The 21479-nt window shown below is 37.6% G+C and overlaps 1 protein-coding gene across 1 annotated transcript in view; it reads right to left on the minus strand.

The window, feature by feature from the left end:
- The window catches only part of GTF2F2 (general transcription factor IIF subunit 2), a 154029-nt gene that overhangs the window by 6160 nt on the left and 126390 nt on the right, over nt 1-21479 (minus strand). Inside the window, exon 7 of the mRNA XM_043579108.1 lies at nt 8331-8474. Coding sequence (XP_043435043.1) covers nt 8331-8474 — 144 coding nt within the window. The remainder of the gene's footprint in view (nt 1-8330; nt 8475-21479) is intronic.

The following is a 21479-nucleotide window of genomic DNA, read 5'->3' on the forward strand; positions in this document are numbered from 1 at the left end:
TTGGGCTCTTTCCATACTTGGGCTATTGATAGTGCTGCTATAAACATTGGGATGCCTGTGTCCCTTCGAAACAGCACACCTGTATCCACTGGATAAATGCCTAGTAGTGCAATTGCTGGGTCATAGGATAGTTCTATTTTTAGTTTTTTGAGAAACCTCCATACTGTTTTCCAGAGTGGCTGCACCAGCTTGCATTCCCATAAATCAACTTAGTAACACTTCATGTGCCAGGCACTAGCAAATGATTCACATGTTTGCATATTTCAAATAAACAAAGTTTACCTCCTTTGGGCCAAAACTTTTAAATTTAACTATGTGTTTCAAGATGTGCTTTCTAAACTGTATTTGTTTATTTGTACGCTAAACATAACTTAACCTTAAATATTGACTGCAAGGTATTCCAAGGCTGAGAAATGATGGTTTCCAATTGGGAAAAAAATGTATACCTATATAGTTAATGTTAGGTTATAGTTAATTAGGAAAATATAATCAGAAATATACAGATGCACTTGGCTGGCTCAGTCAGGGGAGTGTGCTACTCTAGATCTTAGGACTGCGAATCTGAGCCCCATGTTGGGTGTAGAGATTATGTAAATAAATAAAATGTGAAGAGAAGAGAAGAGAAGAGAAGAGAAGAGAAGAGAAGAGAAAAAAATAAAAGAAAAAAATCCAAAACTTAACAAAGTAGCAAAAACTAAAATTCCTTTTGAAATTTAAATATGAATTCTTGCATTTTAGAACCTATCTATTAGTGCATTTAGTGTGAAGTGCAGTTTCAAATGTACAGAATGTAAGAAGGTATCAATTGGCATAGTTATTTTTAGTCTATTTGAAAATACTGTTAGAAATTAAATGACAAGCAAAGAGACTATAGGTATATATTTTACCAACAGAGAATTTTTGGTACATTAGCTAGCACTTGCAACCATGAAGTATTATTCACCCTTAAGATATCTGGAATAGAGAGTAAAGTTGTACTTAAGGGCAATAGGATAAGATAGAAATTTTTGCTGGCTAAAGATTAAAAAAGGATTGATGAAAATTTGGCAGTTAGTTCCTTAGGTTATCAAAGCTATGAAGTGCCTCAACAATTCCACTCCCAAAAGAAATAAAATCATATGCTCATGCACAAACCTGTACATAAACGTTTACAGTAGCTGTATTCATAATAGCCAAAAGCAGAAACAACAAAATGTTGTAGATCTATATAATGGTATACTAGTTGGCAATAAAAAGCAAGGAAATACTGATACAAGCCACAACATGGATGAAATCTGAAAATATTATGCCTAAATGAAAGAAGCCAGTGATAAGAGATCACATATTATATGATTCCATGTGTATTAAATGTCCAGAGTAGGCAAATCTATACAGATAGATAGAAAATAGACCAGTGTTTGCCTGGGGGGTGGGGGGTGGGGGGTGAAAGTGGGGTAAAGGGGAGTGACTGCTAATAGGTATGGGATTTCCCTCTGGGATGAAGAAAATGTTCTAAAATTAATTGTAGTGATGGTCACACAAGTCTGTGAATACATTAAAATCCATTGAACTGTAATTGAAAAAAATACAAATATAATTTGTACTGAAAATAAAGGTTTTAAATTGGGGTGGGGGGCGAGTGACCTATCTAGCTCCTAACAACAAATTAAGAGAACACCATTTTTATTACCAAATTATGATGAGTACAGTAACACTGCCAATCAACAGTAGCTAGCTCTGTGCATTAGTCCGTATGTACTGGAAAATATGATGGCATCAGAATATTGGTCTTGGGACACTGTAGAAGGAATGGCTCTACAAAGCTGCAATACAGAACTGACACTACAAGGTCTTCTGCCAACAGGCTTATCCTCTGGTATCTCAATTCTCCTGTCAGATAGAGAAACTGGGAGGCTGTGAACACTTATCTAAATCCACAGAGTCATGCTCTCTCTAATGCTAAGACCAATCTAAAGACCAGTGAAATTCCTTTCCTGAGACAATTTCCATAAGGACCATAAGCCTAAAAGCAAATCCTTCTAGCTTGTTCAGAGACTAAATAAAGAAATCAGTAGAAGGCAGTTAATAAGCTTAAAAACTTACTTTAACTTCCCTTCAAATCAAATGGTGCTGAAGAGTGGGGAAGGAGATTTTATAAGTAATGATATTTTTCAGATTAAATATAAATTTTAAAGTCCATTGCTTAATTAAAAATTCTATGTAAATTTTGCATATAAAAAATGCCCAATTCTCTTTACTGGGTGCTTGTGTTAAATACTGCTTTTATCTACATAATATTTCACGTAAAATATGGACTCAATTGGTTATGTTAGTAAATTCACCCCGAATTTTACCTCATTCAGAAATATGGTAAAAAATAGGGGTGGTGGGGTGGGGACTGAAACAAAGCATATAAGTTAAAGGAGAAAATGCTATTACCTATGATAAACTTTCTGGTAGATCTAGAAGTTATTAAAATCTTCTACAAATAAATATTAAAATTTCATAAATGTGTTTAAATTTCATCCATTTATATTCAATACAATTCAAATCGTTGATTTATTTTAGTATGACATTTCATATTCTAAAGCTTAAAATATATTAGGTTCTACATCATTAATTAGCAAATAATTATTTTTTAAAACACAAGTCTCAAAAAAGGCTGTTAACATGCTCTTTTAAGAAATTGGTGGTCTTGGGGCGCCTGGGTGGCTCAGTCAGTTGAGCGTCCGACTTCAGCTCAGGTCGCGATCTCACGGTTCGTGAGTTCGAGCCCCACGTCGGGCTCTGGGCTGATGGCTCAGAGCCTGGAGCCTGTTTCCCTCTGTGTCTCCCTCTCTCTCTGCCCCTCCCCCGTTCATGCTCTGTCTCTCTCTGTCCCAAAAATAAATAAACATTAAAAAAAAAAAAATTAAACTCACGTTTAAAAAAAAAAAAAAAAAAAAAAAAAGAAATTGGTGGTCTTTGGGGCGCCTGGGTGGCTCGGTCGGTTAAGCGTCCGACTTCTGCTCAGGTCATGAGCTCAAGGTCCGTGAGTTCGAGCCCCGCATCGGGCTCTGTGCTGACAGCTCAGAGCCTGGGGCCTGTTTCAGATTCTGTGTCTCCCTCTCTCTCTGCCCCTCCCCTGTTCATGCTCTGTCTCTCTCTGTCTCAAAAATAAATAAACGTTAAAAAAAAAATTAAAAATAAAATAAAATAAAATAATTAGGGCAAATATTCCCTTTTTTCTTAGAGGCTGTTAGCTGTGAGGTGTTTGAGGAGGCCATTTTGGCTATCATATGGCAAGATCCCGCCTAAGAGTAAAGATAACAAATAAGAAAGAATAATGAGGGCACAAATGTGGAAAGATGGGAAGGGACAGTTACAGTTCTAAAGTTCTAACTAATATTAGTGGCTGTAGCCAGTAATGTCTAAAGCTAGATGCATTCCTGAACTTCCCAGCTACATGAGCCAATAAATTCTATTTTTGTTTAAGTTAGTTTGAGTGGAGTTTCTATTTTTTTCTTTAAAGTCTATTTATTTTTGAGAGAGAGAGAGAGAGGAAGAGGAGAATCCCAAGCAGGCTCCGAGCTGTCAGCGCAGAGTCCAATGCAGGGCTCGAACTCACAAACCGTGAGATCATTACCTGAGACGAAGTCAGACCCTTAACCCACTGAGACACCCAGGCGCCCCTTGAGCTGAGTTTCTATTCTCTGCAACTAGAAGAGTCTCAACTAATTCACGTTTCTACAATAGCATATACAAACTCTTTATTTTAAGTAAGCTCTATACCCAACATGTGGCTTGAACTCAAGATCCCAAGATCAAGAGTCACATACTCCACCGAATGAGCCAGGTGGGTGCCCCTATAACAGCATATACTTATAAATAAAAAAATTTGGGGGTGCCTGGGTGGCTCAGTCGGTTAAGCGGCCGACTTCGGCTCAGGTCATGATCTCGCGGTCCATGAGTTCCAGCCCCGCGTCGGGCTCTGTGCCGACAGCTCAGAGCCTGGAGCCTGTTTCAGATTCTGTGTCTCCCTCTCTCTGACCCTCCCCCATTCATGCTCTGTCTCTCTCTGTCTCAAAAAATAAATAAATGTTAAAAAATAAAAAAATAAAAAAATAAAAAAATTTGTTTGACAGGAGAAATACTCAGGTCATACTTTCCAGACATTTTATCCTTAAAAACAAGCCTACCTCCTTGTATCCAAATTTTGCTTCAATTACTTCTGTTCACACTTTAAGTCTATCTAGAAACAAATTCTGAGGATTAGGTTAACATTGCCTTATTGCTGCAATGGCTTTGTTTATTGAAAGCCCACTTTGTGCGAATAAGCAACTGCCTGCTGAGCAATGTTTAGTGCTGGGACCTTGAAATATGGGCACCAAATTCCTTCAAAGTCAAAGCCACACAAATGTTTTCCTAGATTTTCCTGTGAATTTGAACTTACTTTAGTAAAAAGCATGCAAATTGTATAATTAAACAATGGTCTGCTGGACTGACATGACTGGGGACTGCTGATTCAGAAGGAATCATCAATAATTAAAGATCAACTTCCCTAGATCATGCCTGGAAACTGGGTGGATACAGAACAAGAAAATTAAAGAGGTTTGGTCATAACCAGAGCTGATTTTCAAGGATACTTTTGGCAGAAAAGTACGATTCAAGGAACACTGGTAAATGGCTGCTATGCTAGAGAGAACACAGTGTCAAGGCTCAAAACGGTCTTGGCAGTTTGGTGTTTCAAAGGGAGCAATTAGGTACAGCTCTGAATGGTTTAAATTTTGAAGGAAATGCTGTGTATTTCTATTTTACAGATATAATAAGATATGAAGAAAGGCTAGACATAACAAATTCAAGGTGAAAGATCAAATACTGCATGGGAGAAGTAATAGGCTTCCTCTGGTATTTCACATTAAAGCCCAAATTTAAATCATATAAAAACATCCCTTTAAATGGATATCATGTTTCTGACTTTACATCAATTACCAGAGCTTGGCCTTTTAAAATTGGCTTATTTACCCTTGATGAGTAACTTTAACTCCTTGATTGTTCATGCAAGTCGCATGCCAGCCAATGACAGAAAAGGTCTGGCCATAAGGACAGTTTCTCTGATCAATAATTTTGCTCATGGAAGTGAAAGTTTTTAGGAAGAAGAATACAGAGAGTAAGAACTGCAAAAACAAGAACAATATCTCGGGTCCACTCAATGTGTCAAAAATTACACTCTGAAGGTCAGAAAGCAGATGGGAACTTAAGAATATGGTAGCAGTGTTAATGAAATAGAGGATGTGTTACAGTAATAGAGTTCATGGCTGGAAATCTGTTATCAAAGGGGGCACTGGGGGCCATCAGAAAATGAGAGAAAGTCATTAAATGCATATACTAAAGAGGTGATTAACACAAACAAGATCTCTTTTCTCCTCTTTTACACAGGGACTCAAAAATTGGTTTGTGTTAAACATCAAATGTATTTAAGTACCCTGTCCAGGCTAAATGGCAGAGCTGGGACTTGAACTGAGATGCCATTACTCCAAATCCACCACTATTTCCATCATACCAGGAAGCCCCTTTCCTGGATCACTAATCTTCATGCTATACTGGGTTCTTTCATTCTTCTGGAATTGCTCAGATTAAGATCAAATTGGTAAGGGTATACTGATGACCATGAGTACAGACTCACTTACGTCCGGTGAACCTTTTAAAGGGGATAGTTATCTATACAGAGGAAAGCTGAACTTGGGCCACTTCGCAGGTCAATGGGATTTGCTAATTCAATTCAAATATGAGAGGAAGGTGGAGAGGAGATAAAATAGGAGACAGAGAGAGAGAGAGTCACAGGTATCGGGTTGGAAGGGAGCACAGTGACTATCCAGTGTTCCTCAATTTTAGGAAAGGAAGTAACTCCCCCAGATCCCAGTGGGTAGTAGGTAAATGGCAGAACCCAACCCAAGCTGACCCCTTCCTGCCCCCTCCTCTAGGCGGAGATAGCTAAAACCCTGGCGTTCTACACTTAGTTGAGACTGGCTCTCTGTCTTCCTTCTCTTCCCAAAAATGACATGAGGCCTGTCGAATCCATCTGAATCCACCAATTCATCTAATATTTACTGGATTTCTACTATGTTTACATTGTAGAACATATGAATATTTAGGGATATGACTAATACACAACCCTCCTTTAAGAACCTTATGCTTGCTGAGGCAAATTGCCTCTAAACAATAAGACAATTATAAAATAATTTAGTTTCTAGATCAGTGGTTCACAAGCTCTTGAGAATCTGATATTAACTATGATCTGCTCCCCAACCCACATATTTTTGCACATATTCAGAAGACTGCTGGATCTCCTAAAGCCCATCTACTGACCATGAGGTAAGCAGCTCATTCCTTCCTTCTCCTCTCCCTTCCCTTCCCTTTCTTTCTTCTTCTTTCTCTCTTTCTCTCACTTTCTTTTTATGTTTATTTTTGAGAGAGTGAGTGAGTGGAGGAGGGCAGAGAAAGACAGAGAATCCCAAGCAGACTCTGCAGCTGTCAGCACAGAGCCCGACATGGGGCTGGAACTCACAAACCATGAGATCATGACCTGAGCCAAAACAAAGAGTCAGATGCTTAACCAACTGAGCCACCCAGGCACCCCTAAGTAGCTCTATTTTAAGAGATTCACTGAGCACCTCTACATAAAAATTATCTGAAACACCAAAACTGAGAGAAATACTAGTTATTCCTTTTCTCTGACACAAAATGGATTTTAAAAATAGTATATTGGGGCCCCTGGGTGGGTCAGCTGGTTAAGAGTTCCACTTTGGCTCAGATCATGCTCTCACAGTTCATGGGTTTGAGCCCTGCATCGGGCTCTGTGCTGGCACCTCGGAGCCTGGAGCCTGCTTCAGGTTCTGTGTCTCCCTCTCTCTCTCTTGCCCCTCCCCCACTCATACCCTCTGTCTCTCTCAGAAATAAATACACATTAAAAAAAGTAAAAAAGATAAAAAAAACAGTATGTTGTTCCACGTTAAGAAATTGGGAAGCAAAGAAATTGTTTTCTCTAGTATCATCTAAATGTCCTTCTACATACAAATACGTATTTTCCTGTAGCTAATGTGTGTGTGTGTGTGTGTGTGTGTGTGTGATTCCATGAGAATATACTGTCTGCATTCAGCTTCTGGAATGGCCTTTTTGTGTGTGTATGTATGTATGTGTGTGTGTATATATATATATGACACAAGGATAAACTTCATTAAATGTATAAAAAACACAGCTTAGCTAATGAATTATTCTATTTCAATTTTTAAAAATCTAGTTTGAAATGCTGTGTCTAAGGCTTTGATGGTGAAGGGAGTGAAGTCGTTAAGAGGAGCTGATAATGGCAGCATGAGCACTTGCCTCCTATTAAAAAAAAGTATTTAGATCTTTTGGAATTTAATTTCTTAATAAAAAAGTGAAAGATTGAAATGTAACAGTGAAATCTGCAGAAATGGGAAAACTACCATCAATATTGAAATTTCCTAAGTTATTTCCTAAAGCTTTGAATAAGTCAGAGTGTAAAAGGACAGAAAATAAAAGAGATTCCATTTAATTTTTAAAACCCTATAAATAAATACTGTTACAATTCAATTCTCTGCTTTGCTAATGTTAGGTGTAAGAAAGTGAAACAGCAGGAAACGTGACTCAAAGACTGGAGAAAAGGGATTTGGATTCCTTATTTGTTACCAGTGTTTTAATGGATTAGAAATACAAATTGTTAGCAAATAGGCACAAAAGTCTGGAGCAGGGACGGAAAAATGATTATTTATAGTATAAACTTTCTAAAACATCAACTTAATAAATTTTTCCTTAAAAATGGAGAACAGACCAACCCAACCACAACCTCAACCAACACTGGGGTAGTACACAGCTCAAGTGTAAAAGGACCTAATGTTAGTGCTAGGTAAATTTTGATTAAAAAAAAAAAAAAAAACCCGCAAGACAGAGATGAACACTCTCATCATGACAAATCAGTATGGCTCTTAAAGGAATGCAGTTCTTCTAGAAGGCACATTTTCAAATATATGAAAGAAGCTGAGCGCTTTTGGAGGGAGGTAGGGGAACAAATGAAAGACTAGGCTTGATGTCAAGGGATCAGTCAAAAGAAGGGTATATCTACTTTATCTTCATATGGAACTTTTAACATTAATGTATTTGAAATCTAAAATAATGAAGTTGATGTCACCAAAAAATAACCTGTATTAAGACATCTTTCCTGAGTGTTGAAATAAACCCTGACATTAGCATAGGTGCAAGTGAACTTCTTCATATATGATACCCTTCTCTTCAGAAACGTCATCTAAATGAAGCAGGACATATTTAAAGGATCAATGTGAGCATATACATACCACAGGTTGTTTTGTGATGTCCACCAAGTCCTTAAGATTGTAATACTGATGTTTCTCAAATGCTGAAAATAGCATGTCTAAAACGTGTTGTTTATCAGCTCGAGCTCGTTTTCCATCTTCTTTCTTTTTCCTTTCATATTCAATCTAGGTGCAAAAAGCAAAAGTAATAAAGGCATCAATCCAACATTCTCACTCTGAAATATAGGCATTCTCTTTTTATCACCCCAAAATATGATTAATTTCAAGCTGTTAGGCTACGGTTTAAAGAGCAGTTCAGACTGCTTCTGGGGCTCCTCAGAACCTGAAGGCTCTAAGAGGTATCAACATGCTATCTGTAAACCACTTTCATTATTTCCAAAAGCTTTATATAATGCCTCCATTTACCCCCAAATAGCCTTTCTGTGCCAAATTAGAAATCAGTGTGGCTACTGATTTGCTCATGGTGATCAGAAAGTCCAACTTGCAGTTCCTTTGTTTTTATTACCCAAAATACAGTAAAATAGTTTATCTCATAGAAACAGTTTGGTAGGTAACATCTTTCAAAATTGAGGTTTTTTGGGACAGACAGAAGATTAAAAAGCAGGCATATTATGAAGAGGTTCTCTAGCAAGTGAAAAGTTTGAAAAGCAGTGGTAAAGAGAAAAGAATGTAGGCAGTGACAGGAGGCCTTTTCTCCTCCCGACACTGCGTGACCTCCTTGAACACATAAAATGAAGTAAGCTTACTAACAGAAAATGGTAATAATACATACTCAGTAGTCAAAGCACAAGCAAACTATTTTCCCCAAATCCCCATTTTATCTTAATTCATGTGAACTCTAAATTCAGCTGTATACTACACCTTCATTTGTAACATAAAAATAAAATCCCTCTCATTCAAATAAAAATGACACTCTAGGATCAAATGGTGTGTTTGTCCTGTAGTTCTATGTACCTTTATTCACGCTAGATTGAAAGCAGTGGCACTAAGAGAAGGTACAAACTTTCTCCTCGTGTTATCCTCTAGAGATTTCATCAGTTGTAAAAAAAAAAAAGAATTACTTAAAAAAAATTTTTAAATGTATTATTTATTTTTGAGAGAGTGCAAGTGGGGGAGGGGCAGAGAGAGAGAGGAAGACAGAGGATCCAAAGCAGGCTCTGTGCTGACAGCAGTGAGCCCCATGTGGGGCTGGAACTCACAAACCGTGAGATCATGACCTGAGATGAAGTAGGAGGCTTAACTAACTGGGCCACCAAAATTACTTTTTATTAGGCAAACTACTGAATGGGAGGAGATACTTGAAACTGATATATTAGATAGGGAGTTAATATCCAAAACATATAATGAACTTTTAAAACACCAAAAAAAAATTTAAATAATCCCCCAAACCCCCAATCTGATCAAAAAATGGGAAGCAGATCTGAACATTTATTCCAAAGACATACACATGGCCAACAAATACATGAAAAGATGCTCAAACCACTAATCATTAGTGAAATACAAACTAAAACCACAATGAGATATCACCTTACACCTGTCAGAATGGCTAAAATCAGAAAGACAAGAAACAACAAGCGTTGGCAAGAATGCGGAGAAAAGGGAATTCTAATGCACTGCTGATGGGAATGTAAATTGGTACACCGTGAAAAACAGTATGGAGGTTCCTCAAAAAAATTAAAAATAGAAGTACTGCATGATCCAATAATTCCACTATTGTTTACCCAAAGAAAAAGAAAACACTAAATCAAAAAGATATATGCATCCCTGTGTTTGCCGCAACATTATTTACAATTAGCCAAGATATGGAAGCAACCTAAGAGTCCATCAACAGACAAATGGTAAGAAGAAAAATATATACACAATGGAATATTATGCAGTCACCAAGTCACATCATTATGCATGGATCTAGAGGGTATTATCCTAAGTGAAATAAGTCAGACTGAGAAAGACAAATACCATGTAATTTTGCTTATGTGGAATGTAAAAAAAACAAATGAGTAGGGGCACCTGGGTGGCGCAGTCGGTTAAGCGTCCGACTTCAGCCAGGTCACGATCTCGCGGTCCGTGAGTTCGAGCCCCGTGTCAGGCTCTGGGCTGATGGCTCAGAGCCTGGAGCCTGTTTCCGATTCTGTGTCTCCCTCTCTCTCTGCCCCTCTCCCGTTCATGCTCTGTCTCTCTCTGTCCCAAAAATAAATAAACGTTGAAAAAAAAAAACAAAAAAAACAAATGAGTAAACAAAAAGAATCAGACCTAGAAATGCCAGAAGGAAGAGGGGAAGGAGATGTGCAAAATGAATGAAGGAGAGTGGGAGATAAGAGGCTTCCAGTTATGGAATGAGTAAGTCACGGGAATAAAAGGTATAACATGGGGGGCTGCCTGGGTGACTCAACAGGTTAAGGGTCCGACTCTTGGTTTCAGTTCAGGTCACTATCTCACAGTTTGTGGGTTTGAGCCCTGAGTCGGGCTCTGTGCTGATACTGAGGGGACTGCTTGAGATTCTGTCTCTCTCTCTGCCCCTTCCCCACCTGTTCTCTCAAAATGAGTAACTGAACATTTATATATATATAAAAAGGTGGGACACAGGAAACACAGTCAATGATACTGTAATAGTGCTGTATGGTGACACGGTAGCTATGCTTGTGGTGAGCACAGCACAATGTCCAGAGAAGTGGAATCACTATCAAACTATACACCTGAAACTAATCGCATTGTGTGTCAGCTGTACTCAAAAGAATTTTTAAAAACGTATTCTTCATTGAAAACATGCAACTTATATTCACTCGTTTCAGCTGGTTAAGCTTTTAATTTTTAATTATTTTTTATTTTTAAAATAAGCTTATTTATTTTGAGAGAGAGGGAGAGAGAGAGAATCTCAAGCATGCTCCATGCTGTCAGCACAGAGCCCGGCAGAGGGCTTAATCTCACAAATTGTGAGATCAGACCTGAGCCAAAATCAAGAAAGAGTTGGATGCTTAACCCACTGAGCCACCCAGACGACCAAGCTTTTAATTTTTTAAAGAAACATTTCATTTTAATAAGGCATTGTGATAAAGCATAAAGCATATTAGAGGAAATATATATATATATACACACACACATATATATATATATATATACACACACACATACACACACACATATATAGCAGCCCACCTAATAAATAAAGGCAGGCTCGATGAAAGCTGGCAGGGAACATTCTCCTGTGCATCAACTGGAATTAATGTAGGAGGAAGGAAGGAAGGAAGGAAGGAAGGAAGGAAGGAAGGAAGGAAGGAAGGAAGAAACTTATTTCAAAACCTACAGCTTAATTACTGCATAAATGCCACCCTCATATAGTTAGGCTTACTCTCTGTATTTTACAATAGAGATTTGTTATAAGAGAGATAAAACTTAGTTTCTATTGATGTTAAATAGAGAAGAGCAGTGTGACTAGAAGAGTCAGAAGCAAGACTGGAGAAGATATAGACCACAGCCACATATGACCAAGGAGAAGATCCAAGTCTTCCCAATATGGGGAAGATGTAAAAAACGGATGAAAACACGCATTTAAGGGCACAGGCAGAAATACAGTGTCTGTCCCAATTCAGTGGGAGATGAACAGACAGCAAAGCCCCAAAGGGATGGACCTGACGTCCATTAAAAAATTTTCTCTCTCTAGGATCAAAAGGAGGACAAAAGTGGGGTGCCTGGTTGGCTCAGTTGGTTGAACACACAGCCTTTTAACTCGGGGTCATGAGTTCAAGTCCCACCTTGGGTGTAGAGCTTACTTAACAAAAGAAAAAGAAGGACAGAAGCAAGAGAATAGGCACATCATGGAGAAAGTAAGCTTGACACACCAGGACAAAACACACAAATCCAAGCAGGAGTGTCTTCGGGTCAAATAGAGAAATATCATGGAATGCCTTAAGGGATTACTATTTTAAGTCCTGCTTTGTTGAGCAATGTCTAAAATATATTATGTTCCCTGTTTACAATTGTACTTAGTTTGCATCCTGAAACCCCCTTCCACTCTTGTACCTCATTTGAATGGTTTTATGTTTTGTATTAAGATGAACAATCCAGGGGCATCTGGGTGGCTCAGTCGGTTAAATGTCCGACTCTTGATTTCAGCTCAGGTCCTGATCTCACAGTTTTGTGAGTTTGAGCCCCAGGTCCCGCTCTGCGTTGGCAGTGCGGAGCCTGCTTAGGATACTCTCTCTCTCTCTGCCCCTCCCCCACTTGTGCTGTCTCTGTCTCTCTCAAAATAAACTTAAAAAAAAAAAAGTCTGGACTAGGAGATGAAGTTGTTATAATCCTTTACTCTAGTCAAGCGTGGGATAAAAAAAACTTAACTTGGATCTAGAAAAATAAAGGGAGACATAATCAGATTAAGAAAGGGTGAGGAAAGCCTACTGCCTTCTCATAGGCTTGAGTGGGATGTGGGATTTCATTTAGCTGGAGGCCACAGGTCCTCAAGAAAAATACTACCAAGGAAGTGAGGACTGAGTGAAGGTCCAGTGTTGGCTTCGGTACTCTCTGCGTGCAGCCACAGTTGCATGATATTCTGTGTGCCCTCCTGTCCCAGCTTTAATTTATGCCGAGAAGGTGGAAGAGTTAAATTCAGGAGACTTTAAAAATAAGCGATGGTACATTCAGCTTCCACCCTTAGGAGACTCTTCCTTGTGTGAAATGCCTGGAGAAGCGAGGAAGATTAACAGGAAAAATGTTTTCAAATACAGACAATCCCCAACTTAACGATGGTTTGACTTATTTTTCAACTTAATGATGGTGTGAAAGCAATATGCATGCAGTAGACACTCTAAGTGGAGTTTTGAATTTGGATCCTTTCCAGGGCTAGCAACATGCTGTGCAATCCTCTCTCACGGTGCTGCGTGGCGGCAGCCAGCTGGAGCTCCAGGTCAGCCACGCCATCACCAGAGTGAAGAATCCCTACCCTCACAGCCACAGTACGGTACTCAATACATTACACGAGATGGTCAACAGTTCATTATGATTTGGCAGTAGAGGATTCTGCCCAAATGCAGGGAGGCTAATGCGAGTGTTCTTACCACATTTAAGGTAGGCTAGCCTACACTATGGTGTTGGTAGGTTAGGCATATTAAACGCATTTTCAGTTTGGACTGAAACCCCATCAAAAATTGAGGAAGAGCTATAAAAGAAACCTGCTGATAAAGCAAGATGGTCCACTTCAGAGAGGGCACATACTCTAATTGGTAGCAGAGAGAAAAACCTCGTACATGTTTGTCATCAAAGTTGTTCCAACCCCAGAGCCACATGACAGATCCAAGAGAGCCTGAATCAAAGGTAAGAATTTAGAGTAAGTTGGAAAAGAACTTTAAAATCAATACTAGAATCAGAGTAAGGGTCAAATTAAGTTGTGGTTCAATGTTAATGAGTAGTGAGAAAAGTACCAAATTCTACATAGATCGTTTTGAAAATCTTGATTTACATGCTTCAACCTCAAAATTACTATATTCAGCGCTGGTGCTTTCCTACTTTAGATCTGGGGGAAAAGAGACTAGAAATGTGCTGTGTTAATGGTGTCTATTGATGGCTCAGTATCTATGAGCAGTGCAACCGATCTTTAGTGAAATAAAAACACTTAAAATTGCAATCTGAGAACCCAGGCATATAAAATAATAACAGCAACAAATTGGCAATATTAATCCTTATCAGAGAAACTAAAATAACAGAAATTTAATTTATTTAAACACAAAAAGCAAAACAGAACATGCCTTTAATGTCCTCAGGGTCTGTACTGTGGGATAACTTATAGAAAAAGACTGTTTTAAAACAAAATTTTTGTACTATAGCATTAGTTAAATCTCTGCTTGGTAATTTCCAGGACAGGCTTATAATCTAAATGTTACTCTGTGGTAGCACGTAGTTCCAGTGGATGTATGTAAAATTATAAAAAGGGACTGAAATGATTTCCATGGTCATTAAGTTATTAATGACTAACCTTATACCCAGGACAAAACTAAGGTCCTGAGGTAACTTTTCTTTTTAAAACTGAACAGCACAGAAATGGCAATCTTAATATTGTAGTACTCACAATGTTGTATGTTGTACAGATACAGTTAATTCTACAAATAAACGACAAATGATATGAACTAGTCTATTAAGGAGAAGACTATAATGTTAACATAATGTTATTTCTTCTCTTTTTAGCTCTTTTCTCTTTGGGCATTTTGTTTCATACTGGCACACCGGCACTGTAAGAAAATGGTGACACTCAAAACAGTCGCATATCTAACTTGTTAGCAGCCACCACAATATACTGGTAGGATAGTTACTGGACCAGAAATGGCTATTATGTGCATTTTTTTTTTTAATTTTTTTTTTTTGTTTTTTCAACGTTTATTTATTTTTGGGACAGAGAGAGACAAAGCTTGAACGGGGGAGGGGCAGAGAGAGAGGGAGACCCAGAATCGGAAACAGGCTCCAGGCTCTGAGCCATCAGCCCAGAGCCTGACGCGGGGCTCGAACTCATGGTCCGTGAGATCGTGACCTGGCTGAAGTCGGCCGCTTAACCGACTGCGCCACCCAGGCGCCCCTATTATGTGCATTTTAATTACCGATATTATATCTGCTCCAGTGGCCATAGATCAATGCACAACCAGCTGCATGGAAATAAATGTCAATTCATAAAGGACTTTAAACTTAGTCTCCAATTGAACATTTTATAATCCAAACAAATCTATTATACACAATTTTTCTTTAACAGAAAATAAATTATTCAAGACTAAAATGCAACCACGTGTAGAAAATCCATTGTGGTATGGTATAGAGATACTCAACCATCATTACTGAAACCTTAATCACTGACAACAATTATAAAAGCCACCCACTGCCAATTAAAATACTATAATACAGATGTCTGTAAATTTCTAGATTGTTGTTTGCAGAAATACTTTGATTGCTTTGTCAAGGCAGTCTTTGTGGAAGCTTTTAACTTTTGAAGTGAGCATGACAGCCTTGAATATCATGGTTTGCATTTAAATTCTTACAAAGATCCTCCTCACCCCTAATGCTTCTATTTTTGCAGAGTGTGTTTTTATCTCTTGGGAGGAAATTAATTCTTTAGAGTCTGTGAGTTCTTGGTATGCAAATTCAAATGGACAGAGCATGTAGCATACTTATACTAATACTAGGCAAATTGCTGATAAGCCTTTATGATACGGTCCTACAATTATCTATTATTCATTTAGCGAAATTCCAAATTTATACATAAAACTAAAAAACCAAAACCACTACAACAAAAACAAACCCAACAACCGTAACATAGTTAGTTGCCACACTGAAGGAAACAGAATGTGCATAAAAATAAATTTTCTTCCTAGTTCCTGGGGATTGACCGCAAAATCTTATGTAATCATTCAAGTCCCTCCAACAATGATTCTCTAGTTAAGTTTTTCTAATTTTCTATCACTTTCTGACCAAGAGTTGTCACCGAGAAAAAGAAGGGAAAGAAAAATATTTTTTGAAGCTGGGGCCAGAGAGGATGATAAAGACAAGAAAATATTAATTCTTTTTAAAAACCTTAGGTTTGCTGGAAAGAGACTTCCTGGTCTCCTCTCAGGTATTATTTTTGGCCCTACCCCCAACAGGATAGATGGCAGACAAAACTATGAAGTTCCTGTCTCTTTGAGTTGGTGGCTGCATGCTACAATTACCAAGGAAACCTGAAAAATTTTAAGATAGTTGGCCTCCACCATAGATCAATTAAAATCAATCTCTGGAGGTATTTTTCTTTTTAAAAAGCTTCCCAGGGGATTCTAGTGTACAGTTAGCACTAAGAACTATTATCTAGACAACAGAAGACAGAAGTCCTTATGAGAAAGGGCCGAAAAGTGTAGACTACATGTGAGAAGGCTGTGAAATTTACACATGCTAGATGATGTCCACAAAGCCAACGAAACCACATACAGAAGCATCCTTACTTGCAGAGATGGAGGGAGCTGGAAGGAATCTAACCTATCAACTCATTCTATGTATGTCAATCTGTAAATTGTAAAATGTACTATTATATCAGTATGCATGGATATTTTAAAGCATACACAAATAAAACTTAAGGACATGAAATAAAAACAAGCATTATTTTAAGAGTAAGCTTTCAAAATTTTAAATACATTTTGGTTTTGTTCTGAAAATATACTATTCAGTCTTCACATTCTGGATGCTTGTTTTTAGGTGAATTCCAAATTATACTTGTTTTTTCTTTTAAATAGTAGCTTTGTACCAGCAATAGCTAATACAACTTAAGGTCCAATATACACGCAAAGGTAAGGATCACTATGTCAGCTATCTTCAACAAGCCTTCAGCCCCAGGCCTCAGGGGTGGTGGCAGCAGGGGACCTACAGGTTACACTTCCAAGAGTCCCCTGCCAGCTGGTTTCCAGCTGGGGGCCTGCCAATGGGAGAATGAAAGGAGGAGGAGGGGAGATTTTTGCTTTTTTGTGTGCGTTTTGTACACCTCCAGCAGCAGCAGCTTCCTCGTCTCTGGTAATCGACGCCCCTCCCCCTTTTCCAACTCCAGCCCTTCCACGTTGTCTTGGTAAACCATCTGTAACCAATTCCCCACGTTAAATCCCTTCCTGCTGGAATATCTGGAGTTGTTTTTGTTTCCGTGATAGACACTAACTGAATCATCACTGAAGACAGGGATGACAAGTCACATTTAAAATGATACTGCTAATTTCCTTTTTGGAATTCCAGGGCCAAGTTCTTGTCACGTCAGATTACATCATCATTGTTTCTACCTCACACAGTGACTGATAAAGAGGTCATTTTAGATAGAAGCATCAGTTTTTCCACTTTCTTGTTCACATATACGTGCTTTATTAGTATATTATCTTTACAGGTAACTTTAAAAGCATTTGTTCATTTTTTAAGACTGAGTTTAACTAATAATAGGTACTATAATATAAACCTCTGAATTTAGCACCAACCCTAAGAAGCTGAAAGCAAATGAAAATGTGAGGTGCTTGGAAGTACCACTGTCAAACCATCAGTGTTATAAAATTCCTACTCTTCTGCTGAAAAATGACTAGCACGGGGACTGTGTGAGGGTGCAAGGGTCAATCCACAGTATTTCTAAAGCTCAATTTCTTTCCTTTATTACATGAAAAACAAGATAAATACAAGCTCCAATATTTCTCCCCTCACTCAATGGGCCCTCCCGTAAATCCTACTTTGACAAGCCATTATTTCCCAAAGTTTGCTTTTACAAACACTTCAGAGGATGGGGGAAGATAAATTTAATGTTCAAATGCATACAAAATATAGACTTAAACCAATTCCAAGGTCCCTAATTTTAATATATTACAGTGTCCATTTTGAAGAGGATTACATAATCAGAATCTACAAGTTCTTTTAACACAGAATCATTTTACACAACTCTTTTTTTTCCCCCCAGAAGACTCTCACAAAATTGGTGTTTCAAAACTTTGAAAAATGTTGACCCACATGAACTGGTTTCAAGTTTCAGAAATGTAATGAAGATGTAAGGTACAAGAAACCACTTATAGTGAAACCTAACAAGTCATACCTTACAGGTAAGGCAAGAGTTCTCAGGGCCAAGTCTTTCAAGGAAGGAACATTTTAAATTATAACTCTAATCATATATTCTTTTTGGCTCAGTAAATGCTTCCTGAATGGCAAGTATGGTAGGTATTATATCCCAGATAGTTTGTGAACTAAAGAAATAAATTTGAATTTAATGCTTAGAATAGCTCCATGTACAAAGTGGGAGCTCAAATATTTGGAAATGATGGGAATCTACCCCCAAAACTGAGAGCACACTGTATAATACTGTATGTTAGCCAACTTGACAATAAATTATATTAAAAAAAAAAATGATTACATATGTGTTCTACATACAGTTGACCAGGTTCGGACTACATGGATGTTTTCAATAAATACAATACTGTAAATGTATTTCTCTTCCTTATAAAAGAGAAACTATTTTCATAATAACATTTTCCTTTGTCTAGCTTACTTTATTGTAAGAATATAGTGTATAATACATATAACATTCAAAATATGTGTTAATTGACTGTTTATATGATCAGGAAGGCTTCCAATAAACAGTAGGTTGAGTTTTTGGGGAGTCAAAAGTTATACATGGATTTGAGTGTGGAGGGTGAGGTGGGGAGAAAAGTCAGTGCCCCTAATCCCCACACTGTTCAAAAGTCAACTGTATTTGTAAATTTATCTATGTGCCATAGGTGGGTGGAAAAGGTTCCAGGGGTAAATGCAAAGTGGGTTCTTTCTGATCAAATGCAGTAATATAGTTTTAAAAATATCTATGTCATTTTCCAACCTCTTTTTAAGTTTTGTAGAAAATTTTTTCCTTACATTTATCTTTAAAATTTTATTCAAAGATCCTCAACTGTTACAATGAAATACCAGACTTCATGTTTATGTAGTTCACTATGCTTGAAATGTTTGAAAACATTTCAACATTATACTGAATTTAAAATTTTTATTGAATGTCTTGATTATATACCCTCTAAGTCATTCTTGTTGAATTATGTTAATGTTTCTCAATCTTCTAAAAAGTCAAAGTCTCCTTCTAATAAAAATAACAAAAGCTTTACACTCTTTCAAGTTTATTTATTTATTTTGAGAGACAGAGCACAAGCAGGGGAGAAGGGCAGCGAGAGAGGGACAGAGAATCCCAAGCAGCCTCTGAGCTGTTAGCACAGAGCCCCATTAGGGGCTCAATCTCACAAATGGTGAGATCATGACCTGAGCCAAAAAGCAAGAGTCAGACGCTTTACTGACTGAGCCACCCAGGTGCCCGACAAAAGCTTTATACTCCTATAGCTGATCTTATACTATAATACTGAGGATGTTTTTAAAATCTACATAGGTGCCTCCATTCAATCTGATATACTCCCATGGGGGAAAAGAATTACTAAATATTCAAATAATGCAATGTGATAGATTATAGTCAATCTTTATTTTTATATGAACAACATCTTTCCAAAGATTACTATATGGCTCATTACTATAACTACATTAGTACAATGACTCACCAATGCTATGACAACCTTAATGAAGGTTGACACCATGAACTGCCACTTAATGTTAAAAAGTCTTAAGGTAGATGTTTTTTATCATTATGTCCCAATAAGAAGTTCAGAATACAATGTATTCATACTTGTACTAAAAAGAAAATAATAAAAAAACATCCTAAAAACATGAAATTAGGAATATGTCTTCTATACCTACCAGGTGGATATAGTGCCAATGCTGCTAAGAATATGAACTTTGACACTAGCAAAGTGCCAGCTCTGACTGATTTTTCTTTTGGTAGGAGATCATCATGGCTAGGTACTAACACTCCTTCCTAGCTTTTTTACTTTCCTTTATTCCAATGAAAAGCTTTACTGCCCACTGTAACAATTCAATCAATTCACACTCATTATGATGATTCCAACAATTCAAAAAGACTTTATACAGAAGAAAATTAGAATAAAATCATTCTAGCTCCTACCGTCCAAAAATAACAACTGTTAAAGTATTTAATCTTAAGATTGGACACTGGTTTCCAACCTTTGCCTGTCTTAAACAATAGAGAGAAACACTACTGTATATCTAGCTTTGGGTTTCTATGATATATCCTTAGATACAAGACTGCTGGGTCAAAGGATATATCCTTTATACACAATATATCCTTTTACACAAATTATCAAACTTCTCTCCAGAAAGGTTAGATCTCCTTATAGCTTATGGAAAGTATGGTCTTTTGTTGTCCTTACTGTGATAAAGAAGAAGCCAGAAAAGTAGACTTTTATTTACGTGTCTCAATCAAGAGACAACATAAAATATCCCTCTTGGATTATCAGACACTGATTCAGCCTGTTCTCTTCTTTTAATTTACGTTTCCCCTAAAGCATAACCAGAGGCTGTGAAATGAAAGCCTGGCTGGATGCAAATGAACTTTGACTTGCTTTACTTAATCCACATAGTGTAGCAATTTTTAAAGTCTGAATGTCTTTAAGAAGAGGCATGTGCACTCCAGTTCATCACAGTCCCTACCATTTCACCTTCAATTTCAGCATTCTGCTCACTGAAGATGCCTAGTTGGCTCTGTAGGCATTTGCTACCTCTCATGTAAAATAACTCAAATATCATAAAGTAATGGTTTGACAGATACTAATCTGTGACACCTAAATCTGTATACTTAAGGCCAGTCTTAAAAAGGGATTCTTTCTTCCTAAATACTGTATATCTAGACAAATGTTAAGCAACAAAGTAGGACACAAGATATCAACTGTTAAGTATTACTGCCCTTAACTTGGGCTTTACTGTATTTTCAGAAAATCATTATATTTTCCCTTACATCTCCAGTATTTCAAGACCCTAAATCCTTAGCCCTTTTAGTATTGTTAATGACCTGCAACAACATTTAACAGCATGGCTCCCAAACCAGACTACCTGGGTTCAACACCTGAACTGGTTAATTAGTGACTTGTGTGACCTCAAGTAAGCTAACCTCTCAGCTTGTATTAGTTACTTCAACTAAAATGAGGACAATAGCAGTAATTACTTTCTAGGGCAGGTATGAAGACCGAATGCGTTATTACGAAGCACTCAGAACAGTGCCTGGTACACGATATGCATATTACATGTGTGTATATAGCATAGCACAGCATAGCATAGCATAGCATAGCATAACATAACATGATATATATAGTATACACAAGATATACTTCAATATAAATGGTTTAAAAACATATACAGGCAGTCCTCACTTTCCATGTAGTGTGAGACCATAAAAATGCCCATAAAAGTTGAAACTATGCAATCTTTTTTAAAAAAAATTTTTTTAAGTTTATTTTTATTTGAGAGAGAGAGAGAGAGAGAGAAGAAGCAGGGGAGGGGCAGAGAGAGAGGGAGACAGAATCCCAAGCAGGCTCCGCACTGCCAGCACAGAGCCTGATGTGGGGCTTGAACCCACAAACCACAAGATTATGATCTGAGCTCAAGTTGAGAGTTGGACGCTTAACCAACTGAACCACCCAGGCTCCCGGAAACTATGCAAAGTAATCTTAATAATCAATGGGAGCAATTACCATTGTTGCAAACTTAAAATTTCTTCTCGATACATTAAAAAGTCCCATAAAGGTATAGAAAAGTGGGAAAAATCAAACTAATATT

Source organism: Prionailurus bengalensis, chromosome A1, assembly GCF_016509475.1.
Source record: "Prionailurus bengalensis isolate Pbe53 chromosome A1, Fcat_Pben_1.1_paternal_pri, whole genome shotgun sequence".
NCBI lineage: Eukaryota > Metazoa > Chordata > Mammalia > Carnivora > Felidae > Prionailurus > Prionailurus bengalensis.